Below are 27,825 nucleotides of genomic sequence, written 5' to 3'. Positions count from 1 at the left end.
AATTATAACATAACACACAGAAATACGAGCCTTGGGTCATTAATATGGTCGAATCCGGAAACTATCATCTCAAACAAAGTTTATTCTTTCAGTTAAATACGGAACAGTTCCGTATTTTATCTAACGGGTGGCATCCATAAATCTAAATATTCCTGTTACATTGCACAACCTTCAATGTTAATTCAAAATTACGTAAAATTCTGGCAAATTAGTTCGCAACGAGCCAGAAGGTCCAAACTGCTGCATATATATACCCTGACTCTGTTGCAAGAGAAGTGACACCATTTCCCTAACTAAATATGCAGGTTTAAAAATATATACTTGAATATTGATTTTAAGAAAGGCATTGATGTTTATGGTTAGGTACACGTTGGAGCAACGAGTCCTTTTTCGCGAATGCGCACCGCATCGATTATATGCAACGCCGGACACGCTAGATAAACTAGTAATATCATCAACCATGAGTGGTTAACTAGTGATTTATGATTGATTGTTTTTTATGAGATAAGTTTAATGCTAGCTAGCAACTTGACTTCTTACTGCATTCGCGTAACAGGCAGGCTCCTCGTGGAGTGCAAGGCAGGTGGTTAGTGTTGGACCAGTTAACTGTAAGTTTGCTAGATCGAATCCCTGAGCTGACAAGGTAAAAATCTGTCGTTCTGCCCCTGAACAAGACAGTTAACCCACCGTTCCTATGCAGTCATTGAAAATAATGTGTTAACTGGCTTTCCTAGTTAAATAAAGGTGTAACAAAAAAAACGGTGTCCAAAAATACCGATTTCCGATTGTTATGGAAACTTGAAATCGTCCCTAATTAATCGGCCATTCCGATTAATCGGTCGACCTCTAATTGTGACTGCGTAATAAATTCTGCAAATGCCACTCCTCGGGGGTAATAAACCAAGTGTTCCACTTCCCGTTGTCTCATAAGCTTGTTTTACACAATTTATTTTTGTCTGAGTGACTCTTAGCATTTCAGGAGGAGAATCCGGTGTAAACATTAGCATCAGCCATTGAAACAGTGACTGATTGTGGTAATGTTCAATACATTGACTCACAGCATTCCCCCTTGACTGCTGAGGGATCCCTGCCTCGGTGGTTTGTTCCTGGGTCATTCCTTTGATGGGGGGATTTTGCCTGGCAACCAGCCTCCCTGCTGAAACGTGTGCTACCAGCTGATCCCCTTCGGCTCATGGTCGAGGCTCAGCCCAACAGATCAAACAGTTGCTGATGTCTTTTCCACCCTTGTCATGTCACCACTGTTCACCCCGATCCACCATCACAATTCCCCCCACTGAAGCATCTGCCCCATATTCCCCAGTTGAGAGGGCAGAAGCCTGTCATGGGGTTGAGGGTTAGGGGAGGGCTCTGATCAGCTTTGACTCAATCTCGGAATCTGATGCAAATCCGACATTATTTAAACCTCCCCAAATCAGCCATGGCCAAATCCCTTCAAGATAGTCCGGGCTCGATTGGACAGCATTAAAGGATCACAGGGACAGAACAATACAACGCCTGTTAATGGGAAGAGCGAGAGAATCATACTCTGCCAGCTGTCTCAAGGGGGTTTACAGCATGTTATGCCAGTGACAACTGTAGATCGCTTTAATGTTCGCTCTGTTCTTGTTTTTAGATATATTTTTTTCAATACATCCTGCTGTTAGGCGGTAATATCTTGTTTGTCAAGGCTAGCACAGGCAAATACACATGATATATATACATTCAATTGTCCCTTATTAAATCTGTTTTCCTTGTTTCGTTTTTTTTAATGTTCCCTTTTAGTTAACGCATGCTGTGTACTCGGATGTAGCCAAACTTTTGTTTCCTATCCAGTGTGTACTTTAATGGTACCCACATTGGGAGTGTTGCTAGTGGCCGAGACCATGTGAGAAATGCTGTCTCGTGTGTTTAGGAAGGACAGTAAGGGGAGAAACACATTTTCTCGCATCAAATTCTTCCTCAGTAATGACCCGCTCTTTCTGGCAGCCCTGAGCACGGCAGAATATTGATAGGGCTACTGCTGAGCACCAAGGCTGCCCACTCGGGCCCAATAAAAGCTCCTAACAAGCCCCATACAGCCAGCCAGCACAGTGTCAGGCCCTGCTATGCTAATTCTACTCCGCCACAACTTTCCCTACAAAGTTAGTCACCACTGTAACCTATGACAAAATATGTGACTGGAGTCTGCATTGTCAGCGGAGGGGTGGAACACCTCTGGTTTGAGTTCCTAATCTGACTGTGGCTGTTTTGGGTCGACGCTGATGTCTGAGGGGGTTTAGCATGGCTAATGAGGATAGCGCTAGGCTAGTTAACTGACGTGTCTTAAGTGAGGGAGCTTTCTTGGAGTGAAGGGAGGGTTTGGTTTAGACAGGCTTGTGTAGTGTTGCAGGAGATTGCGTTTTTAAGTCTACTGGGAGATGAACAGTGCTTGGTGGAGGCTGCTGCTGTTTCTCCAGACGGTGAAAACAAAAGAAAGTTGCCTTCGAAATGACTACTGCACTTGCGCTCTACTATTCTTTCAAAGAATTGGAAGTAGAAGTTTTAAAGGGGGCTGAACTTCATGATTGTGACTGAAATTTGGGTTTTGTCTCGTGTGTTTTTTCAAACCAGAGTATGTGAGCGGAGTGTGTCCAATTTGACTGGAGCGCCTAGTGAGTTTTCCAAAGGCTGGAGCATTGGCCTTCTCGCCCGCTCCAGTAGCGCTCACTTCACAAGCTCGGCATGCCCGGCCCAGCGTGCATTTCCTTTAGCTACAGTCATGGAGTTTGCTAAATATTTAAGATCACCAAGACCTGCTCAGTTAATCTGTACCATTGTTGCGGAGTTGTCATAATGCCGCAGCAAATGTACATTATCCCAGGGGTGTTGGCAGACACAATGTAAGTAACTTAATTTATGTCCCTCCCTAACTTCCCTGAATGCCTCTGATTCTACAGCTATTTCATGCAGTAATCATGTGCTTATGAACCAATGTTATATTGTTAGCACTGAGGCAGTGTGCCCTGTGAGGAAGTTGACAAAGAGGCAAGTCAAAGGAACTTTAATCGCTTTTATTAGGAATTCTGTATTGTAAAAAGTGAATATTTTTCATACCATGAAGTACCGGATCCGGCCAAATGGGGTCTGGAACGAAAGTCCGAAACAGGAGAGGTGTCAGGTCCTGTTCCGGCGGGATCTGGCTCAAATTAAGCACTGGTAAAGACGAGATTAAATAGAAAATTGTCTGAATGGTGTGAACATAATCACCTGTGAATGATGCATAGTTCATGCATTTTTCTTTGCAACATTTTCAAATGATGTGCTGATATGTTTTGCATCACAACTAAAGTGGCCAAATAACTCAATGTAGCCTATAGGCCCAAGACTCCTGGAACGTGGTTGGAAAGCCCATAGCCTACAGCAGGGTTCCCCAAACTACACATTTTGTTTTTTTCCCTAGCACCACACAGCGGATTCAAATAATCAATGCTTGATGAATTGGTTATTTGAATCTGCTGTGTAGTGCTAAGGCAAAACAAAGTTCACCCAGGGTGGGCCCCATGGCTGAGTTTGGGAAATCCTGGCCTACAAAGCCTAGTGAAACGTGTTCTTATAAGCCCAGTCATTGTTAAATTGCGTGTGAGAACAGTGTTTTACTTGCCACTTTAAAAGATGATCTCATGCCTCTATTTATTGTTCAATTCTTAAATGAAGCACATCCGCTTTACAAACTGTGTAGCCTACCTGGCATTTAAACAAAGTAACTGCACGGAACCTCCATTCGCTATTCCAGTGCAGGCTATGGGATTATATCAACCAAAAATTGCGGGCCATTCTAAAAACTAAAATTAACACGTTAGCAGGCGATGTAAAGACCAGATTAAATTGGGAATACTGCGTGAGAATATTATCAAGTGCTTGTCAAATTGTGAATGAGACTGAAGTGTGTGCAGCCTGCGCAAGAAACGGAGCAGAGCGCTTAGTTTTTTTCTCTTAAATCATTGTTCGTTGCATCATAGCCTATATATATATATGTATGTATGTATGTATGTATGTATGTATGTATGTATGTATGTATGTATGTATGTATGTATGTATGTATGTATGTATGTGTGTGTGTGTGTGTATATATGTGTATATATATACATATATATATATACATATATATATATACATATATATATATACATATATATATATGTGTATATATATACATATATATGTGTATATGTATGTGTATATGTATGTGTATATGTATGTATATGTATGTATATGTATGTATATGTATGTATATGTATGTATATGTATGTATATGTATGTATATGTATGTATATGTATGTATATGTATATATATATGTATACATATATACATATATACATATATACATATATACGTATGTATGTATGTATGTATATATGTTATGATGCAACAAACTATATATATATTGTTCGTTGCATATGGAGGCTGCTGCTGTTTCATATATATTTTATATATATTTTTTTTTGCAATATTCTAATGTTTATCACAACTAACTGTACAATAGCATATACCTGTTTCTTTGTTAACCCGCATGTGGCCACTCAAATCATTTGTCGAAAACAGCTATGTTAAATTGTGTTGTTCTTACTGTAACATACAAAATACCACAGTATTTATTCGCAAAGCTTGCCTGCTAATTGAACTAGTGTAGCCCACAGAGATGCTAAACGTGTTGACAAAATGTTATGGCCGCCACAGCCCTGGTTGTGCTGCACACCAGATACTTAATGGTTTTCTGATCCAGGCCCTGTGACTGACTAACTGATTTATTTGCATTTTATTTTTATTTGCATATTATATTTAACTAGGCAAGTCAGTTAAGAACAAATTCTTATTTTCAATGACGGCCTAGGAACAGTGGGTGCCTGTTGAAGGGTAGAACGACAGATTTGTACCTTGTCAGCTCGGGGATTTGAACTTGCAACCTTCCGGTTACTAGTCCAACGCTCTAACCACTAGGCTACCCTGCCGCCCCAGATGCATGTCTGTGTTCCCAGTCATGTGAAATCTATAGTTCAGGCCCTAGTTCATTTATTTTAATCGACTGATTTCCTTATGAACTGTGACTCTGTAAAATCTTTGAATTTGTTGCATGTTTGTTTTTTGTTCAGTGTAGATACTTTTTGGGTGTTCAACTTTTAACATGTAATTTTCACATCCTCCCCCGCTCTCTCCCTGGCGAGTTCTTGATACGTCTTGGCACGGTGGCGGGTAATCACTTTTCTCCAGATGTTAGTTTAGGAGGAAAACTAAGGGAGGAGAGTATGATGAGAACAACAGCTGGCTGTATTCAGGCACCCCCACCCCCTTGTTGCTCAATGTGAAGTCATCAGTCTTTTACCACACCCTTTACCGTTCCTCTACTTTATTTCCCCTTTCATTCCTCACCCCTTACATTCTCTGCCTCATGGCCGTGCCGACCAGTCTCTTGAGTCGTTTGGAAAGCAACCCGACCTGCTCCCAGCCTCTCCCCTCTTGTTATGACTGGCAGCTTAGACCAGTGAAGAAAAACAGAGGAAACAGCATGTCAGGCCACTGGGGATTGTTCTCCCTACATTCCCTGTGTCTCCCCTCTCCTCTATGGTACAAAAGCAGGGGCCCCTGCCAGACTTGAGCCAACATTTTTGCGTCGGCACGGCAGATGCCTCGTGTGACCTCATCCGTAGGGCTGTCAGGTAGGCAGAGGGACAACCTCTTTGCTTCCTCCACCACCACCACCACCCTTCCCCTCTGATAGCTATTACTGCTCCACTGATTTCACAAACAGGTCTTATTGATTGACTCTGATTCCTGTGGATAGAGCAGTTTTATTGAGTGGCTTTCGCTGATAGACTATGTGTGACGGTAAAGGGGGAAACCTTCACTCCTTGTCCTCAAGGCTTGTAATCCAGGCCACATTTCTCCCAGGAATTGGGCAGCCCATTGCCTCTCCGAGATTTCCCCCACACTCTGCATCTCCTGTCCTGAATGTTTGAGGAGACAGGAGGGTGAGGAGTGCCCACTCAAGAGCGTGTATTGTAACGGCACTACGGTCACAAGGACATCAAACATGTAGTCCCTTCAGCCTGGCACATGAAACATTCATTCAGGAAACTGAGTGCTTTCTTAGTCGACCCACTGCTAGATAGTAGCAGCCAGTAGACACCCACTTTCTGTAGCTTTAGTGTGACCAAGTTCCAACTCACAAATCACTCCATACAACCAGTGTTATAGTAGTAAGTCATATTTATAATAGCCTTGTTATGTTGACTAATGCAGTGGCGTACATGTATCCGTTTCCTTGTGGCCATTAAGGCATTTTTAGTAACAGCCTGCTGTGGTATGACGAAAGCTGTGCCAGCAGGATTCCTGAGGTGTGCCCGCCCGCCCAGAGTTTTACATTCTGTTTGCCTCTGCTCCCGGCGCGCACACACACTAGGCATACTTCGTTTTCCTCTCTGCCACACATGCACACACCCCCCTCCCAAGCAGGATCTGTATACCCTTGCCTCTGCTGCCCTCTATTTTCCTTTGCGCCCCTCAAAACAGCACCTCCACCTGCCATGCTATGCAGAGCTGGATAGATGAAGATGGTGACACCCCTGCCCCGGTAGCCTTTTTAACTCTCCCAACCTTCAGATCAATCATCCGTTGGCTCTTTCCTGTCCCTGTCTGCCTGCAACTCTCACCCCCCCCTCCCAACTACCAACTACACACGCCTAAAACCAGCCAGGCCCCCCCTGAAAGGGAAAACGACTTTCTAACGCTCATTATGTCGCCCTGCATTTAAAAAGGTTAACCGCGTCAGCGAGCATTCAGGTGTGCTGTGAGGGGAAACCACCCAATGGTTATTCAATCTCACGCTCCAACATCTGTCCGCTCTCCAGTTTGCACATTAAACAGAACATTGTAGCAGTGTTCTAAATGCGTTACCGGGCAACTCACAGTAGGCCTTTATGTTTGGGACAGAGGGTAGAGTAAAGACTTAGTGACCTTGCAGACACCTGAGGCGGAGACTTTTGTCGGTCTCAACACTGACTCAGTTCTCTAACCATGGTCAGATTCTACCGCCAGTCTTGCTCTGTGTAAAGGCTTTTGAACTATTTTTCTCTCAAAGAGAATCAGAAGAGCCATCTTGATTCATGCCACGTTTTTGTCACCGAAAACCACATGTGCAACTGAACACACTCAACCTCGCCATGACTGCTTCTCAGTTTTTTGGGGGAGGGCTCATTAGTTTTGTCTTAAAATCACCATTGGCTCAGATCCAAACAGGCTGACACAGTTTGAGGCCAAAAAAGGAGCAGAGAAAGAAAACACGCTGTCTCGTTCCTGGGACTCATTTATGAAAATTCTTCCGGACTGGAGAAGCTGTGTAGAAGGTCAGCGGGGGGTCACAATTTGATTTAATCTGTGATGGTTAAAAAGGGAAAGGAGGCAGACGACGGAGAATCTTAACAGAATGGGTAGATAAAGACGTCCACGCTACCGCAACCACCTCTGCTTGGCAACTAAAAATGGGCAAACTGGGCCCCTCTGCCTGGGCACTGTGGTGATTTCTAACAGCTATTTAGCAGTGATTTGAGGTCATTTCCAGGTTGAAGGGTTAGCGTTAGCCATTCTCTGTGAACGTGTCTAATTAGGCCAGCAGGCCTGGTGTAGAAAATGTGAAGTGGCCTCTCGCTCCCCAACTCTGAGGTTGTTGAAATGGGCTCGGATCCTTCTAGGCTCAATGTGGTTCTTGTGCCTTTTTTATGCTTTCAGTGGCCTAGAATATTCCTGGTTAGCGCCAGCTGCTCCCTCTTATGTTTTAGTAATATACAGTATAGAGGGGTGGGAATGATATACTGTGTGTTCGGGAAAGTATTTGGACCCCTTCACTTTTCAACTTGTTACAGCCTTATTCTAAAATTAATTACATTTGTTTTTCCCCCCTCATCAATCTACATCCGATACCCCATAAGGGCGAAGCAAAAACAGTTTTTTGGGGGGGGGGGGGGGGGGGGAAATGTATAAAATAAAACGATTATCACATTTACGTAAGTATGCTGACCCTTTACTCAGTACTTTGTTGAAGCACATTTTGGCAGTGATTACAGCTTCTCGTCTTCTTGGAAATGACGCTACAAGTTTGGCACACCTGTAGTTGGAGTTTCTCCCATCCCCTGCTGACCCTCTCACGCTCAGTCAGGTCTCCCCAAAGATGTTCAATCGGGTTCAAGTCCGGGCTCTGGCTGGGCCACTCAAGGACAGTGTGCTTAGACTCGCTGTCCTGTTGGAAGGTGAACCTTCGCCCCACCTCCAGAAGGTGAACCTCCTGAGCGCTCTGGAGCAGGTTTTCAGCAAGGATCTCTGTACTTTTCTCCTTTCATATTTCCCCCGATCCTGACTAGTCTCCCTCTCTCTGCCACTGAAATACATAGGGATGGTGCCAGGTTTCCTCCAGACGTGACGCTTGGCATTCAGGCAAAATGGCTCAATCTTGGTTTCATCAGACCAGAGAATCTTGTTTCTTATGGTTTGAGAGTCCTTTAGGTGACTTCTGGCAAACTCCTCCAATTGGCCTGTCGTGACTTACTGAGGAGTGGCTTCTGTCTGGCAACTCTACCATAAAGGCCTGATTGGTGGAGTGCTGCAGAGATGGTTGTCCTTCTGTAAGACTCTCCCATCTCCACAGATGAATTCTGGTGCTCTGTCAGTCACAATTGGGTTGTTGGTCACACCTCCCTGACCAGGCCCCCCTCCCCCACATGCGTAGTTTGGCAGAGCGGCCAGATTTGGGAGTCTTGGTGGTTCCAAATTTCTTCCATTTAAGAATGAAGGCCACTGTGTTCTTGGGGACCTTCAATGCTGCAGACAGTTATTGGTACCCTTCCCCAAATCTGTGCCTCGACTCAATCCTGTCTCGGCGCTCTACTGACAATTTATTCAACCTCATGGCTGGGTTTTTGCTCTGACATGCACTGTCAACTGTTGGACCTTATATAGTCAGGTGTGCCTTTCCAAATCATGTCCAAGCAATTGAATTTACCACAGGTGGACTCCAAGTTGTGGAAACATCTCTGGAAACCGGATGCACCAGAGCTCAATTTCGAGTTTCATAGCAGTGTCTGAATTGTTATGTAAATAAGGCATTTCAGTTTTGTTTTTGTAATGAAATTCTTAACCTGTTTTTTACTTTGTCATTGTGTAGATTGAGGATATTTTTTTTATCCATTTTAAAATAAGGCTGTAACGTAACAAAACATGTGAAGTGAAGAGGTCTGAATACTTTCCAAATGCACTGTAGGCCTATTCACCAATTGATTATATTTATTCTTTATTTAATTAGGGGAGTCAATTAAGAACATTCTTATTTACTATGACGGCCTAGGAACAGTGGGTTAACTACCTTGTTCTACCCCTGAACGACAGATTTTTACCTTGTCGGCTCGGGGATTCGATCTAGCAACCTTTCGGTTACTGGCCCAACGCTCTAACCAAGAGGCTACCTGCCACCCCTTATACATGGTACTCGTCATGTTATTTGTCCACCTTCCATGAAAATGTGCCTGTTGGCGAAAAGCTGTTGCATTGTCACATTTTCTCATTTATGAACTCCAGTTCCCTTTCTGACGTGTAAAAGTATAATCAGATATTGTACAAATTCTATTTATGTACAGCAGTTCAATCTGACATCAGCACTATGGCTTTCCAGGACTGAATTGGTACTCTGACACTCCCAGTTCACCACTCTGCTGTCAGGGCGAGTGGAAGAGAACGAGGCAGAAAGGGAGAAAGACTTCCTTTCCTTGTTAATTGCCACCAGTACAGCCAACGACTATTGCGGACCGTAGCGCACAACCTTGTGTGTAGTCTGAAACCACGGTCTCCTCTGCCCCCCAGTCTTCCCCTCTCTGGGGAGGTCTTTACTTTGAGCCTTGCTATCTGCTGCATTTTTTGTCTCCCCACCTTAGCCTGATTTTCAACCGGCTATTTACTCCAAAGAAAAGCGTGTGATATTGAATCGTGCGCCAACATGTCAGTCAGGCCCCCGTCTTTATTGCTCCGCCGTTAACAGCCTTGTCCTCCTTTTATCAAGTCTGAACAACCCGGCCAAAACGTAATCCTGTCATGACAATGGAGCTCTCAAGTCTGCTTTCTGAGAAGTAGAGGCCTTAACGGGTCAAAGTTGGACCTGTTCCAAAAGGGACATGGGGCTATCCCACCCGGACCCAATATGCGTAAATACTATTTCTTTTTTTTAATAGACCTGTTCCAAACGGACCAGAGGACAACTAGACCGGTTCCGTATAGACCTGGTTGTATCCAGACCCGATCCGAGTGAGGGAAGCAGCAGAAATACGTGTTTAACCTACTTTATTAACCGGAGCCGATAAAGCTTGTGGGAGGGAGGTGGAGAAGTGACGCTCTAGCAGGGGTTGTCTGTGGACTAGTGTGAGCAAGTGACATGGTGAAGGAGAGACGGCAACCAACCAAGCCGGCTCATGCTATAGTAGATTAATAGCTCGTTTATCATCCAATATGAGTACGTAGTATCGGTCTTGACTGCGTCAAACTGGGAGACGCTAGCTAGGCTACTCAAGGCATGCACTTTCTCGTCCTACACTTTAAAAACTTTTTTTAAAATTGTATTTAACTAGGCAAGTCGGTTAAGAACAAGTTCTTAATTACAATGACGGCCTAGGAACAACTGTCTTGTTCATGGGCAGAAGGACAGAGTTTTGACCTCAGCGGCTCAGGGATTCGATCCACCAACCTTTCAGTTACTGGCCCAACGCTCTAACCACTAGGCTACCTGCTGCCAAACAACTCCATTCATATTTTAAGGAGCAGCCTACCTGTTGTCTCTTGGTCATTGTAACCTATCCTCCTTTTTCATTTTAACTCCTCCTTCCATTGATTTGATATCTTAACTTTGGTCACATATGGAGTTTCCAACTGTAGCCTAATGCCACTGACTTATGATTGGCCAACAAGCTACACACCCCACTCTCGTGAAAGCAAGTGCAGCAGCATAACTTATACAATTTCTCTACTGCAGCAGTCACGTTCGCATCTGAAATGTTCCTTTCGGACAAATCCGTTAATTACACACAACCATGACAATCATATCAGATCCGACCCAGACCTGTGACATTTAGTTCTGGATCCGGACCAGCTTGGGTCTGAGATCGGGTCTCGAGTATTCCGGTACAGGTGCATCCATGAAGCACTTGTCTTTCTAAAGCGTAGAGCAGATGTGAAGTCTGGCGAGGGCTTTCCTGTCTGCAGCCTTAGATATCTTGTCTGTCTAATGAAATCACACTGGTCCTACTTTTATTACGCTCCACTACCTGGAAAATCACTGCATTTTCATGGTTATGAAGGGTTTAGTCACTTCAGGGGGGAAATGGCAGGCTCAGGAAGGGGGGGGGCGTGCTAACTTAATTGCTCCACATGAATAATTTCACTTGACTAATTTGGGTGATAATGACAGAGGCAGCGCTTTTGTATTTATTTATCCAAACATTCATTGACAGGACTGACATTAACTGGGCTGTTATTGCGCATTTGAGTGCGCACGAGAACCCCAAAAAATACAGTAATTATCTTGCTGATAGGGTGGTTTATGCGTACGTTTTCCCTGCCTAATGTCTGTCAGCGATTTTAGCAAAGCGTGAGATGCAGCAACGTGACAATGGTGTTGAAGCTCATCTGTGCCTTCCACCCCCATGCAACTTGTGCTTATGGAGAACGAACTGGGGCGTATTCACCAGGAAGCAAACGAAACGGGAAGGGGACCTGCCTGAGTTCGTCCAATAACTAGTTTTCATTGCAAACCAGTGTTCCGTTTACAGATTGCTACAGAGTGCACTAATGATTTTGTGACCCAAGTGGTTTTTCTGTCCCCATGTCCCTCTTGCAATAGTGGTGAAGTGACTTGTCACTTGAAATGACTCGATTTGTTTGTTCCAGGCGGAAGGAGAGGATAATCTGAAGAAGATGCAGCTGATGGAGCTGGCCATTCTCAACGGGACGTACCGTGACACCAACATCAAGACACGTAAGCGTGACAACCACATTCACTAAAGGCCCTGTTTTGATCCACATTGACTAACGTGACACGCAAAGTTGATCAGAATCAATCTTTTTATTTTTATTGACGTGTAAGAATCTCTTAATGACCACGGTGAAGAAGAAACGTAACATGCTCATGATATACTGTGTGCCTCTACTAGGTTCACGCATGTCGTCATTGCAGTGTCGTGGGTCTTGACCAAATTTCTTTTGTAGACTGCACTTTTCCTCTGAAGTGTTGTCCAACCAGTGTCTACCTACCTCACAAACCACCTGTATCAAAGTTGAGCAGTGTCCCCTCCCTCTTGCCCCTCCCCCCTCTGTGCTCCTTTCCCTCCCTCCCAATATGGATGCAATCACAATTTGTTGCAATCTCGAGGTGGTTTCTATATGCCTTCAGCGCATCGCAGAAATCACTCAGTCATCTCTGCATGATGAAGTTCACGCGTCTGTTACAGTTTTGATTTCCAATCACCAGTGTTACTTTCTGTGGAGTTCATCCCACCCAGTGCTCTTGCAGTTTCTGCACTTTCATGCCTGTGATTTTAAATAAATGCATTGCAATGTTTTTTTTTTTTTTTTTTACATTGGGGACTGCTTTCAATTTACCATTTACTGTTTACATTATCATTTGTTACTGAATGATATTAGTAATGGCGATAAATGTATTTGTTTTGCACTTTTGGTCAGTCCAAAAAGGCTTGGAAGTGTTGAAAATTAGTTTCATATATATATATATATATATATATTTATTTATTTGACTTGGCATTTGACATTGGTTTGTAAAACTAATGACTGGACCAGTGGCTGTCAACACAATGGAGATAACCAGACTAGTGCTACTTAGTGTGAATTAGCCTAGACAGCCACCAAATCACGGGCCAAAGAGCTACATGTAAAACATTGATTCAGTTGCCCCGGCCGTCAGTGATTTAACTGTTGTGTGGTACGACGTTGGAACATATGCAAAGCCATTTGGACAATCTTTTATTGGTTTTGTCGGCCAACCAAAATGGTCTCAGGGTCATGTAGAGGAGTGGAGTGGAGTGAATCTGAACTGTACTTATATATTCAGTATTGGCCAATATCAACTAGTCGGTCCCACTCAAGGCCTCATAGGCCCAGAGCCGTCCAATAGTCTCAATTGTCTTTTCTGGGGATTGACCTAATCCTATTGGTCCATATCAGAAACTGGCACTCCTAGTCTCCTCTGTGGCCAGTGGCTTAATTTCTGTTGCTTTGTGTGTTTGTTTTGATCACTTGTGCCACTTGTACATTAATTTGTGCTTGTCATGGTGATTGGTATGCTTAATATGCTCTGTGCATTGGGGTAATGGCATCATTTTAGCAACGTATCTTTTTTTTTATTTTGGGATGGGTTTCTTATTTTCTTTAATTTTTGGTGTGCTGGTTCACCTTGATCATTGCATGGACTAATTTTCCTTTTTTTCCGCCCCCCCCCCCCCCTCCTTTCCCCCCCTACCCCCCTTTCCTGCTGTTTTATATTTTCCAATCTGCTTCTCGACCTGTGATTTTGGTCACCCACACCACATCTTTACCCCCTTGTCTTGTATCTCTGTCTCCATCTTTCTGTCTTTCACTCTTTTTGCTTATGGCAGACCCCCTTGCGTTCTCTCTTGCAGCGGCGGCAGCCGCCGCTCAGGGCCCCCGCCTAATACAGGCACCTCAGGGGCATATGATGGCCCCCCATCAGCAAATGAGGCCCCCCACACCAGGAGGCACCCCCATCATGAACATCATCCGACAACCCCAAATGCAGGGCATGTTGCACAATGGCACCCCCACCCTGGTGCCTCCCTCACCGGACGGCGGCATCATCTACGCCTCCCCGTACGACTACCCGTACGCCCTGGCGCCCACCTCCCTGCTGGAGTACCCTATTGACCACAGTGGGGTTCTAGGTAAGCGACCCTGGGGCCTGGGCGGCGGCCCCTTTAGCCCTGGACAGGAAGGCAGCTTGTTTTACCCTGGGTTTTTGGACGCGGCTTCGATGAGCCACAGTCAGGACTTAAAAGGTAAATATGTCGTATCCAGCTGAAAGAAAATAGGGTTGTTATTGATGTGACCTTATGACCTAATGGCTGTACATGGCTAATAAAGGGCAAGGGGGACAGGGATTTTTTTTCTTCCAGTTAGACATTTTTTCATATCTCCCCACCAAATCCTTTTCCTGGCTCAAGTTTTGTTGCCTTGTCTGAGAATACACCACACACACACACACACACACACACACACACACACACACACTCTCTCTTTCTGACAGGGACATGCATGATTGCACACACCCGCGTTCTTGCCTTTTTATGCACTCGCAAGAGGCAGATTCAGTCTGGCGGTGGCTCCCCCTGGATTTCAACAGCTTTTGAAATAATTCCGTTTTTCCCCAGCTAACTCTGCAACTCTGGCCTTGATGCCAGTAGAAAGTCCCCTTTGTCCCGGCGGGGAAGTTCATTAAATTTACTGTTCTCATTTTTCCATTTGTCTCAGTTTTCACCTTCTTGAACTTCAACTTAGTACAAGCCACAGACATTCCCCAGTCATTACGTCAGCTGTGGGAATTACATTCTGTAGGTGCGGGTGTGTATGCAATATGCTGCCAAAGAAAAATGTTCAACAAAATAGACGATAATGACTAACATTTGTAACTAACCGCCTTGATTCGGTCTTATGTAGCAATTTTTTTTTATTTTTATTTTTTACATTGGATAAAAGTAGACTCAGAGCTAGAACATTGTATATCATATGTTGAAGAACAATTAGAAAGTAAAACTGCTTTGAAAGTTGATTAACTTGTAATCCCACCTTTTGAGAAAATGGTCCTTGAATATTTTGGTATACCTACCGGAGAGCTCTTTGTCTACACCCATTCAGTGTTGTTCACACCCTCTTAAGCCTTAGCCCCACACATCTCTTTTAGGGATTTACATGAGTCATTCGCTGAACAGAGTGATTTAGTTTAGTAAACAACCAAAGATTTCAAGACAGTGATGAAAGTAGTAGCCTACAATAAGGGAAAAGTGCAGGTAGAAATACACTAACTAGTCCTTGGCCTATATACTAATCTGACTTTGGTGCAGGTAATGTTCTTCACATTACCATGTGTGGTAAACACACACTATATCAATATTGATTTTGTCACATGCACAGGATACAGGTGTAAACATTAGTGAAATGGTTACAAGTAACAAAATAAAAAAATGTACAACTGACTAGGTATCCCGTTTGTCTAACTGAATGCCTTCAACTGAAATGGCTTCCGCATTTAACCCAGCCCCTCTGAATCGGAGGTGCGGGGGGTTGCCTTAATCGACAAAGGATTCAGATACAAAATATTTTTAATTGTTAGATTAGTCTAAATTGATGGGTCATGTGAAGGAAATGCTATGACCAACCCCCAGCTACATCTCGCTAAGTAAATGGGTCACTATTGTCTAGACATGTTCATGAAGTACAATTGGTGGCCGTAATCACCCCCAAACACACCTGGCTAACTTGATGGGTCATGTAATGCACACATCTGGCGAAGATAGAGATCTATCTACACACTCTATCTATCTCTCTCGCTAGCTAGCTAGCTGGCTATACAATGAACAGCTATAATCCCAACTCAAACTACCAACCAATACCAACATTATCATAGCTGTAGTATGAATCTACAGGTAGCTAACCAGGTTTGATGTTAGCTAGCTAACATTAGGCTATAACTAAGAATGCACATGGATTTCTGATTTAGAATAATTTTACTACACAGGTCACATTTTTCAATAAACGACTTTCAGACCAAATTAGAAACTTATCAGAATCTAGCTAGACTCTTACCCGTATACATGGATGAACGCTTCACTGCAGACGAACCATTTAACTTGTTTCTAGCTGTTTGGCCAGTGTTGTCTAGTCACTCCGGTTCACACTGACCGTGGCGTGTGCAGGAAGTAGCTAATCATTTTTTCTAACTAATCTGTCGATAGCGCCTGCTAAATTCAGGGCATCAAAGTTGAGAAGTAGCAACTTTTGTAGTTATCGATGGCTAACGTTGTACATTTAAAGAAGGGCAGAGTAGAAAGTACTATCAACACATACCGAGCTGCTCATGTTATAAACCAAAGTATGTTACATGACAGAACAATCCAAACTCATCTCCCGGCATATTCAGCCCATCTCTAGTGGGAAGGTTCCTTCCTTTTTCCGTGTCTAAACCAACTGGGTTCGTAATTTAACAATAATACATTTTTTTTTTTTTTTTTAGATATATAGTTTTTTTTATTAAGGCACGTGAAAGTTCACATTCGCCAGAATGCATTTCTGCCCAAACATGTATTTTAGTTGATGTTAAAATGCCTCTCCTGTGAAGTAGTGACGTGCGACATACGCCTAGTTTCCGGAAGTCATATTTTTATGCAGGCTGTTAAACTCTTAATTCGTACAAATAATGAGTTATCCACAGCATACCTCATTGAGTTTCGACAGAGGACTTTCCTGTTTGTGCCGCTGCCTTAATTCATTAATCTAAGACGTCGGGGGAGGTGCTAAACTGACATCTGGAATTATTTTTAAATGATCATACCATGGATTATTTAGCTATTTGATTTAGGATTTCAGGACCCCCTTTAGGTATCAATTTAATTATTTGATAAAATATTGATTTTGGCCTTTACTACTAAAGTCCATAGAAATGCAGTGAATAACACTTTCATAAATGGCAAAAAAGGAGAGTCCAAAAATGTATAATAAATCGTCTGCCCTAAATCGACAAGATGTGTTTAAAAAATCAAATTAAAAAATATCTTCATACTTCCATTAATTTAAAAAACGGGTACCGGTTAACTTCAGATGAGTCCCGTGACAATTGTGGAGGTCGTAAAGCAAAATGTATAATCTCTCCCCTTTCCATAGTGATCATAATAGTCAAACCACTCGGAAGCTACAGACGTGTGTAAGAACACTTATTTTCGGGATGTCTCATGGTCTGACACACACCTTTTCCAGCTCTGCCACCTTTCACCACAGATGCGGAAGTGCGACACTGGCTGATGCGGAAGTGCGACCTATTTAATGCCGAAAACGATATATTTTGCTTCAACTGACTGATTTTGTTGGATTTTTAATGCATCTTAAATTCGACTATACGGGGTAAATTAGATGTTGATCCTGACATCACAAGACTGCTATGTTAGCTGACCTGTGTCGGTGCGTGTGTGAGGGATGTCTCTGGGAGCTGTTGTGTAGGACAGAGCCTACTGGCTTTTCTCTCTTTAACTTGGAGGGCACAGCACCTTAGTGTGGTTTTATTTACTTGCCGTATTGATCGGTGCCTTCAAAGGAGACCCATTGGAACACCACCAATTCTCTCTACAAGCGCTACTCAGGCCTTAGCGTTAGGAAACCTCAGAACATCTGGTGCTACAGATTGGAATGTGGGCGGGCTGGCATAGCCATCAACCATCCCTGTGAACCATTGCCGTTTTCCTACCTGCCAGGGCTGTTTGGCTGTTTTCAAATGTGATGTAACCATCACTGGCCCATTCCAGCATCGAAACCTCCCCAAGCCTTCTGATCCTAGAGATAACATTCTGAGTTAAGTCTCCTTTAGTGTTCACTTGATGACTGCAGCTAAGAGCGTTTAGTAGTATGCGATTTGACTGGGTGCCCAGGTGGTTGTCATGGTGACCCATTCTGTGGGGACGGCCACCATTTAGCCAATGAAGGCCTCTGTCACAAATCTCTTTTAAACACTCTCTGGGTAATGAAGAGCAGAGAAATATGGCCACCCCAGCATCACGCGGTTTCTCTCTCGCCCCTGAAATCTGGGAGGCAATCCTTCCCCGGCTCAAACTAAATCAGAAATATTGACAGTCAGATAAAAGCCCAAGAAATACGACCCCTGAGTCCTGAAATTGTTTTGCTGACTGCACCTCGCTCTAGCTAGGCTTTTAGAACAACTTAAGGATTTACCTTTCACACACAAAATGATCTCTAAGCACGGTCACAGTTCCTATGCAAGCATACAACAACCTTACTGAGACGTATAGTATTTTACTATATTTCCATGCATGATATCCAGACCAACCATGCCCTAGGATAATTGAAAGGTCTGTCTTCATTTGTGACGTGAGAGAGCCAGGTAGTGTCTAGCACTATCCAGTTAGGATCTGAGCTGCTTTGGATTTTCACACCTGACAAAAATCACTCAATTTTTCTCAATCCACCTCCTGGGCCATGTTTATCTTCTAGATAGCCTTAGTCCCCTGTCCCCCTGCCTGCCGGTTTCAAAGAATCCTCTAACACTGTGTGCTATGGAATTGTATTACCTAAGTTGTACTTTTATAGATATCAAGTTAAAGCAAATGTATTTTTTTATACATGTCTGTATATTTTATATGTATATGTGTTACTGTAAGACTTGTTTTCCCTTCCTGAAGTGAATGGTTTCTAACCTTGTGGACCTGTTGCAATCTAGGTGCAATGGCTACTAAAGTGAGACGGCATGACTCGCGGGTCCGTCCTTACCAAAGGATTGTGACCGCAGACAGAGGTTAGTTTAGTCTCTAAGATACTTAACTTTGACTGTTGATTGCATTGCCGTAAATTTGAGTTGATTCTTTTTTTTTTCTCACCATGTTCCTTTCTACACACGTACACACACACACACACACCACCTAAATGGTTGACTGTGGTATGCACATTGTTTACATAGTTCTCACAGTACTCCATATAACTATTTCAATGCTCAGGCAAAAGCGATCTTGATTGCTTTGGTTTACATGAACTGTGACCCTTGGTGACAGAACAGGTAGTACACGCAGTGTTCAAGCTACATTTTCTTAACATTCCTCTGAGATTAGATCCTAAAATAGGTCAGACTTGTTCCATACATAACAATTTATGTTCTACTTGTGAGGAACAGTGGAAAGTGACTAAACGGTAACTGGGAAAAGTAGACAACACTACAAGTAGCCTCATTGCTACCATGCACCATTTTTTTTCCTCTTGAATTGTCTTGATTTGTCTTGTTTATGTAAAACTGACCTACTTAATCTAAGCTAGTTTACATTCTTTCTCCGGTGTATTTTAAGTATTGAAATAAAATTTCAAAAATAAAATTTCAGTTGTACACGAGGTACTGTAATTTTATATTATTTGTTTTATTTAACAAATGTGTTTATGGCTACTGTAATATAAATAAAGAGAAGGGATCGGAAACAGTGATTCATCGATTCATTACATAAACTAGTGTTAAGTCTTCTTACCACTAATCACACTGTTTAACTTGCATTCCAACCGCGAAAACTAAAACACTTATTTTATTTGTTTACTTTGTACGCGTATGTTTTCTTTGCTTCTGTTTGTGGGGACTGGGGGCAATGTTGCGTTTTGATTTAGGTTGGGGGCTTAGTAGTTGTGATCATGATGTAACAACGTCATGATTATAACAAGATTAGCTGGGTTTGTTTCTTGGCGGGAAATTAGGGGGAATAAAAGATTGCATTCATTTTATTGTTAAAATGATGTCATAAGTCTCTTCTTGCTGACACTAATATCCTTTCTATCTTTTTTTTTCTTTTGTTTTTTTGTTTCTAACCACCTAGCCGCCACCGGCAACTAACACATGACCTTCTGACCTCTGAACTCTTCACCCAATGACGAGCCGCCCCAAGCCTGCCTGCTGATCAGTTAACTGGTAATTGCCTTTTGCTAGCTTCTCGGATGCAGTGAGAGGGGCTCCTGTCTGTACAGTTACCCTAACATGTTTTTGATAAAAAACATTTGGTTTTTAACACAATATCTATCATACAAACCCAACAGTTGGTTTTTATTTCTTTTTGTTCATTGAGTTGAATTCCCATTTATTTTTCTTCATGAATCACAAACTGGGTGGATGTGTATGTATTGTTACTAATGAATCTGCACTGAATTTATATAGCAATAAAGATCCCACCCTCCGTGTCCACAACCCCACCCATACCTGCTCTGATTCGGTGATCTCACTAGTATTCACTAAACGACGCTAAATGGGAACTGAACCCAGGCTGTCTCTCCAAAACATGGCCTCATTCTCCATCCAACATGCAATGCCAAGTCCCTCATTCCCTTAACCCCACCAACCCATTCCACACCTACTTGCTGGCAATGACAGAAATGAAAGGAAAGAGAAGCTACACTCCCAACTTGTTCATGTAGTCCTGTATTTTGAAACTCTGAGACTTAATGGTATGCTGACACATTCTGGGTGTGCCCTGAACAGCTGTCTGTTAAAAGCATGGCTAAATTGATTGCGAATTGAGCTTATTATAATTTTGTTTATTTGGTTTTTACTTGATTTTGTTTTCTCGTTAATACACTTATTAGCTCTGAAGAACTAGCCAGACGAAGCAGGTTGTAAGAACTCAAAATGCAGCTTTTGTGGGGGCAGGCCTATCATGGGCAGTTAGAGGAAGCTAGGAGGGGCACTGGGGAGGAATTGGGATGAGGAGAGGTCTTTTATTACTATAATGAAAGTAGTATGTGTTGAGGGTTAGGGCACAGTGGAGCAATGGATAAATAGTTGACTAGCTACTGACCTTAACTATGCTCCTCTACACTTCCAAGTGTATGTACAGTGCCTGATGCATTTGGAGAATCCCATCGAATTATACGAGCTGTGATCTAAAAGACAAAAAAAAAGTATTAAGTGTGTTTGTGTAATTAGCCAAAGGGGTTCCAGTTGAATTATATCTATATAAATATGTATCTAACTGCAGAGAGCGTGCTGTAATTTTAGAGCTTGAAAGGATATGATTTCGTGCATGTTTTAAGTGCGAGTTGACAGCCGATCAAAAAGATCAAGGTTGTTTATCACACAAAGCTCTAGTTTCCCATGAAGAGAAAAAGCCGATTGACACTAAAGAGGACTTCCTTTTATAGTGAAGTTTTGTAAATTTACATTTTGTTTTCATTTTTTCTTTGTTTGATTTTGCCTTTTGGTTATATTTACACCCCTGCCTAAAATCCATTTTCAAATTGTTTATCAGCATTTGGCCAATTATTTTTGCTAGAATATTTTGTAGTTTTCTTTTAATCTCTTTCAAATTTGATACCAATCAATTCTTTATGGGGTCATGATACTTGCTCTCATGAAAATAAGAATCTATTTGATTTGGGGAGGGGGGAGGGGTGTATTTATTTCTAACTCTCCTCATACCGTTTTGAAGTCCCCCAATTAGCACATCCACAATGTGTCTCCATAAAGGTATGGTCCAGCTCCTTAGCCCATGACAGTTTCTCATTCTTTCTCAAGAGAAGAAAAAAAAAATAGGATGTGAAAGCCATGCCTGCCTGTTCAGATTGCTTTATTTACATACCTGTTATATATGTAGATACCTGTCATTGCATATTAAAGATAGAGAACACAATTGGATACTTTTACAGGGTGCTGGAGAAGAGAAATATATTTTTGGCGATTTTAGCTTTTTATACTTCACTTGCAGTTACAAAATATAAAAAAATGCAACAAAAAAATAGTGTAGAGGAATAAAGGTGGTGATGAAGATGCTGTTACTTTGGATATTATTGGCTAGGAAAATAAAGACCAAAATAGTCATACCTACAAACGTTGCAAGGATGTAAGGGTTACGAAGCGAGGGAGAGACATTCAGAGAAGATAGAAAAAGTGCCTTATCGACGGTCGTTTCTTTTTCCGAGTGTTAACATTCTGTTCGATAATATCCAGCACCAACGAGGAATGTGCAGAGAGGAACGGCTTCTGTGATAAGCTCTTAGGAGTTGCGCAGGGTAGCTCCTGTCATTATTGCTGAGCTACTGAAGTTATTCTATGCAAAAAGAATAGCAGTCGTATGACCAGCTAAAATATGTGCCATGGTTCGTCTTCCCAAGTATAAGTTAAGGTTTTTGTTTTATGATTCTTTTTTACCCTCTGCCATCCGAACAAGTTGTATTTCTTATTTCTCTTCGTTTTGAATTAGGTTATCGCTATTGTTGCATTGATTTCTGGTTACTGTGATTATTCTACCAAGAACAAACTGCCAATAGCAATGCAGAAGTCTGCCAGGACATCTTATTAATGCGAAATAAATGAGGGACATATAAAATGAGTGTGTAACAGGAGAAGAGGCATTTGCGTGTATACCAATTTGTAAAAAAAAAAAAAAATTTAAAACATGCTAATGCTTTCCCACTACAGTTCGGTAATGAAGCCAAGTCATGACTTCAAGCCCCAAGATGCTTTTTCCAGATAGTAGTCCAGAGGTGTTTTCTATTGGAAGGGGAGGCACTGATGATGGGGCTTGAGCTGGGTGAAGTTTATTTTTTACTAGGTCTTAGTCAAATGTTCCCGCCACAATGTGCGTCCGTGCCAATTCTGGAAGTGATCAACATGCCGTATACAGACTAGAAAAGGGGCCTTACCTCTTTATGGCTAACACATTTGACTTCACAACTAAGCAGTTTTTAGTTACTCAAACTAAACGGGGTGTATCTAATTACAAAGAAAATAAAGTATATAAAATCGAGACATTATGGATTATTAAATATTTCACCTTCCCTGGCAGTCTGACACTTTATTTTTCTCATACATGCTGTCACACAGAACATGTTAATGCATTTGTTTTCAGTGTTATGAATTCTTCTATTAAAAAAAAATGCAATATTAAAGTGGAGCAAGAGATGACAATTCAGCATTTTGACAGTATTAAGACATATTCCCTCTGCAATGTTACGCTGTGTCATCGTGTAAGGTTGGTTTAGTCCATCATGTGTATGGTGAACTGTACCGTATTCACTCTGGCCTGCCTACTACATGTATGATAATGTAATTTACAGCCATTGTTACAGGTTTATAATGTATTTTTCTAATCTCATTTTATATGTATATTATACAATCTTTTTTCTGACTTTCTTTTGATGCCCACTGCAACTTGTTTGATGCCCACTGCAACCCCCCCCCATCTTGAAATCTGTCTCTATTGGGGAGTGTTGACTTTACTAGAGTTAAATTTGGTTTTCTTGCCAAATCCTAGCTTGTTTAACTCATTAGCGACTTTATTCGTTTTTCTTGTCATAAGTATTTTTACATGCTTGCATTTAGTTTTGATGGTGTATGCTGTTATTTTTCTTATTAACCCCTTGGCATTTATTTTAATAAAACATTCTTAGTAAGAATTTTACTAACTTGCTGATTTTTTATTTTTTTGTTGTCTTGTGTTTTTAACCAGTTTTATTAATGTACTACCTTGGTCTGGTTCACGGACTAACACGATTAAAACTGGTGTCTGGCCACAACACGTGCACACATGCATATTTGTACACGGCAGGATTCATATCTGCACGCACATACACAAGGCGAATACTCATCCAAAAAACACTGTCTAACTGGAACCTGTGCACCTGCTATACTCTTCATGCTCACAATTCCAACACTGCTGCTCTGTCTCGTCCGTCCTTTCTGTTTATCGCGACTCTTGTTGTGGTTACGCGTGGTGTTGGCGAACGCCGGGAGCTGCCTTCTGTAGGTGTAACTGGAAGGGCCGGCTGCAGGTGAAACACTAGGGTCCAAAACAAAGGTACAACTCCAACCTAGTAGGCAGCTCATCATACAGTACTATGCCTTGTCAAGGAGTTGCTCATCTGATTCACAACCAATGTGGTCTGTAAAATGATCACCCTACATCGGTGATGGAGATATACAGCACCAGTCAAGTTTGGACGCAGCTACTCCTGCCAGTGATTAAAAAAAAAAAATTATACTAACTTCTACGTCGTAGAATAATGGTGGTGACAATAACTACGAAATAACGTAGTAACCAAAAAAGTCAAACAAATCAACATTTTTATTCTTCAAAGTAGCCACCCTTTTCCTTGACAGCTTCATGAGGTAGTCACCTGGAATTTGTTTAAATTAACAGGTGTGCCTTAAATTAATTTTTAACATGTCCTTAACTGATTGGCTCAAATGCATTATGTTGTGACAAGGTAAGGATGGGATACAGAAGAGAGCCATATTATGGCAAGAACAGCTCAAATAAGCCAAGAGAAACAGTCATGAAGGTCAGTCCATCTGGAAAATAAGACCGTTTCTTCAAGCGCAGTCGCAAAAACCAAGCACTATGATGAAACCGGCTCTCATGAGGACCACCACAGGAAATGAAGTCTGAGTCACATCTGCTGCGCAGGAGTAACCAGCCTCAGAAATTGCAGCCCTAATAAATTCTTCAGAGTTCAAGTAACAGACACATCTCAACATCAACTGTTCAGAAGAGACTGCGTGAATCAGGCCTTCAGTCGAATTGCTGCAAAGAAACCACCACAAAATGACACCAATAAGTAGGGCCAAGAAACATGAGCAATGGACATTAGACCAGTGGAAATCTGTCTGAGGAGTCCAAATTTGAGATTTTTGGTTCCAAACACCATGTCTTTGTGATGCTGAGTAGGTGAACGGATGATCTCTGCATGTGTGGTTCCCATCATGAAGCATGGAGGAGGTGTGATGGTGCTTTGCTGGTGACACATTTAGAATTCAAGGCACACTTAACCAGCATGGCTTCTGCAGCTATACGGCATCCCATCTGGTTTGTGCTTAGCCCCACTGTCATTTGTTTTCCAACAGGACAATGACCCAACACACCTCCAGGTTGTGTAAGGGCTATTTGACCAAGGAGCGTGATGGAGTGCTGCATCAGATCTGGCCTCCACAATCACCTGACCTCAACCCAATTGAGATGGTTTGGGGTGAGTTGGACCACAGAGTGAAGGAAGAGCAGCCAGCAAGTGCTCAATATATGTGGGAACTCCTGCAAGACTGTTGGAAAAGCATTCCAGTTGAAACTGGTTGAGAGAATGCCAAGTGTGCAAAGCAGTCAAGGCAAAGGGTGGCTACTTTGAAGAATCTCAAATGTAAAATATATATTTATTTTACACAGACACTTGGTATCTTCACTATTCTACAATGTAGAAAATAGTGAAAATAAAGAAACCCTTTAATGAGTAGGGGTGTTCAGACTTTTGACTGTTACTGTGTGTATATATTTATATATACACACTGTAGAGCAGGAGATACGAATACACGTATTCATAAAACTTAAAACGTGTTATTACGACCCATTCAAACTGAACTGTTCCTGCATGCGACTGTTTAATTGGACTGTCATCTGATGCATAGAGTCACTATACAATCCTTGAAAAGGCTATGCATTAATATAAAAATAACATGCTTGCATAGGGCTGTCTCACTCGGCACCAGCCATTCTCCATAGGGTAAACTCATTAGTTTGCTTTATTAGGGTAATTGTGCCTTTTGACCATTGTTGGGTATTACCAGTGTGAATTGTAGATTCATAGACTAGATCAGACATGACATAATACTAGAAGGGAGTACCCATAATGCTGATGCAAAGTATTCTGCCTTTTCCCAAAAGTGTAATCTTAGGTGTTGACAATGCAAACACTTTGGGGTTAAATTTGATGAATTCTTCAGGAATAGATGTTAGCTTTTATTTGTCGCTTTGAAATCCGACTACGCAGAGTACTAACGTCTCATTTCTGTCTGGGTGTTCTCCCGCAGTTCTTTCCTCTTGTTTGTGCTCTTCACTAATTTTAGATGTTCAGACTGACACACGAGCCAAGATTAACTTTATTAATCTCTTTTGATGACTATACTTTAACCCACTCTGTTGCCTCCAAGATTTCAAAGTGTTTCTGCACAAACAACTTCGGCATTAACCACCTAATTCCATCATTTCGGCATACCAAACAGGCGAGTAAAGAGATTGTCAATCAAAAAATGTGGCATATTTATATTAGGAGCAATGTTTAAGTAGTTCTTGTTGGGTCTTAGAACCTTACTCTGTGCCACAAAAAAATTGCCATAACTGGAATCCATCTTTTAGCTGTGGGTATCTTGATGCTGTCTGAAGTGTAAGTGATGCTTTTATTTTTCTCTTGTATTGGCTTGTTTCCGGAGTTGAGCGGATAAAAATAATTTGGCAAGTGGCATGTTATTTGTCTGGTGCACAATGCATTGCAAACACTGCCCGGCAGATTGCACCTGGAAATAAGTGCCTATGTATGTATGTATGTATGTATGCACTTCTACTTTGAAGTACCAATTACTACTATCTCTCTAGCCCAATGCCTTTTTGTTGAGCACAAAAACTAAATTCCTGCACACTGTAGATTGCTAGTTTTTGTGTGCTATTAAACTAGAATATTTGACTATCGATTTTGTTTTTTTAAATATATTTCTCCCCCATTTAAATCATGTTTTAATGGCTGCAACTCTGGATTAGTTTGCACGAAGTAAAGGCCTACATCGTTCTAACCCTTCCCTTTCTCTGGACTACAATATTCATATAATCGCTGTGAAGGGAAGTAGTCATATGTGGTCTGAATTGTAATGCCCTGTGTTAGACCTGGTCTCTAAGTACTACCTTTTGCCTGTATTGTCAAGTATCTTTTTTTTCTTTCTACATTCCGATGGCAAGTCAACCAATTAACGTGGTCTCAATGATGTAGCATTTGGGATTAAAGGGCAATGCTACCAAGAATTGTAATGACGGCCCCACTGGAGTTTTTTTCTTCTGTTTTGTTTGTCACCACTGTGCATTGAAAACTAAGAATAAAAAAAATCTAAATAAAAAAATCTAAGTGATCTACCATAGACGTTCCTTGGTCAAATAAGGGTGCACTAAATCTGCGATTTTGTTTTGTGGAGTTGTACGATTTTGTGAAGTAGTTTGTTTTTGTTACCTTTTTTGTTTTGTTTGAGGACTATAATGGGAATCTAAGTAGGATATAAAACATGTATTGGCAGGTATGTTGCTCACACCAAAAATGGAAGATGTCATGTGTGCAATAAAGTACCGCATTTACAAATGGCCTTTTGACTGCTCTACCTAGCCGTCTGCCTTCTTTCTGCTCTGCCGATGTCATCCTGGAATTCTGGGCCAGCATTTCAAGGTACGTTTAGCACACAGGAACACAAATGACATACAAAAGTATAATCTCTCGAAGCAAGAAGTCTGGAAATGGAGGTGTTGACATTTGGAAAGGGTCAATTTACATTAAGTTCCATAGGTGGCATTTTGAAGGTCAAATCAATCGATCAAAAAATCCTTTCCGACCACAGTAGTTTTTACATTTGAACTGCCTCTACTGTGTGGTGCGACTCGGGTTTAATGGCTTTTCTTCTGATTGTGTTTCATGACAGAATATAACATTGAAAAATGGATACTCATCTTCTCATAACCCTAATGCGTTCCGACTTTCGATAGTTATCAAGTCCAACACAACGGCAATTCCAATCATGCATATATTTTACTGAGTTGTATTTTCTGTGCCATGAATTAACCATCATCAGTACAGAAATCAGTGATCCCACCCTGACCACTGACTAAAAGCATAGCGACCCACTTGCTACTGATTGAGATGGGCATTTAGACTAAATGTGCCGTAAGCCTTTGGAGTTTGCCTTTGTAGTCATGATGCTATTTCTACCTGTCTGGGTAATTGACATATTGTGTTGAGCGCCTTTATGAAACATTGCAAGTATAGCCCATTGACATATTAGAGTTGGTGTATGTCCCCATGAGGCTTTTGATTAGTCATTACTATGCGCTAGCAGGTTATCAGGGCCCACTGCTTATCATGCTGGCAGCAGCCTTGTACTATTGTAAAGTCAATTAAAACAGTGCGGTGTTCCTTTTAACCTTCATTAGACCAAAACATTTTTTTAAAGGGCCACTCAATTAGACTCA

At 41.9% G+C, this 27,825-nt stretch overlaps 1 protein-coding gene and 1 long non-coding RNA gene across 8 annotated transcripts in view; one reads left to right on the top strand and one right to left on the bottom strand.

The window, feature by feature from the left end:
* LOC110505280 (protein quaking-A) overlaps window positions 1-23,238 on the top strand; it is a 91,188-nt gene extending 67,950 nt beyond the window's left edge. For 2 of the 7 annotated variants that reach the window (XM_090220491.1, XM_036963035.2), the window contains exons 5-8: window positions 11,957-12,044; window positions 13,678-14,094; window positions 18,537-18,611; window positions 19,666-23,238. In XM_090220491.1, the coding sequence (XP_090076617.1) occupies window positions 11,957-12,044; window positions 13,678-14,094; window positions 18,537-18,611; window positions 19,666-19,682 (597 nt within the window). In that variant the 3' untranslated portion in view covers window positions 19,683-23,238. The remainder of the gene's footprint in view (window positions 1-11,956; window positions 12,045-13,677; window positions 14,095-18,536; window positions 18,612-19,665) is intronic. The other 5 variants (XM_090220493.1, XM_036963038.2, XM_090220492.1 and 2 more) reach the window with 3 other exon arrangements.
* A 2,978-nt stretch (window positions 23,239-26,216) lies between these two features.
* LOC149972043 (uncharacterized) lies at window positions 26,217-27,453 on the bottom strand. The gene is made up of 2 exons (XR_016491881.1): window positions 26,559-27,453; window positions 26,217-26,499 (listed from the first exon to the last, which is right to left on the bottom strand). It is a non-coding gene; the product is annotated as an uncharacterized LOC149972043 (long non-coding RNA).
* Between the last annotated feature and the right edge of the window lie 372 nt (window positions 27,454-27,825).

Source organism: Oncorhynchus mykiss, chromosome 25, assembly GCF_057628025.1.
Source record: "Oncorhynchus mykiss isolate SJ-2025 chromosome 25, ASM5762802v1, whole genome shotgun sequence".
Classification (NCBI taxonomy): domain Eukaryota; kingdom Metazoa; phylum Chordata; class Actinopteri; order Salmoniformes; family Salmonidae; genus Oncorhynchus; species Oncorhynchus mykiss.
This window is presented reverse-complemented; position numbering and strand designations above follow the sequence as displayed.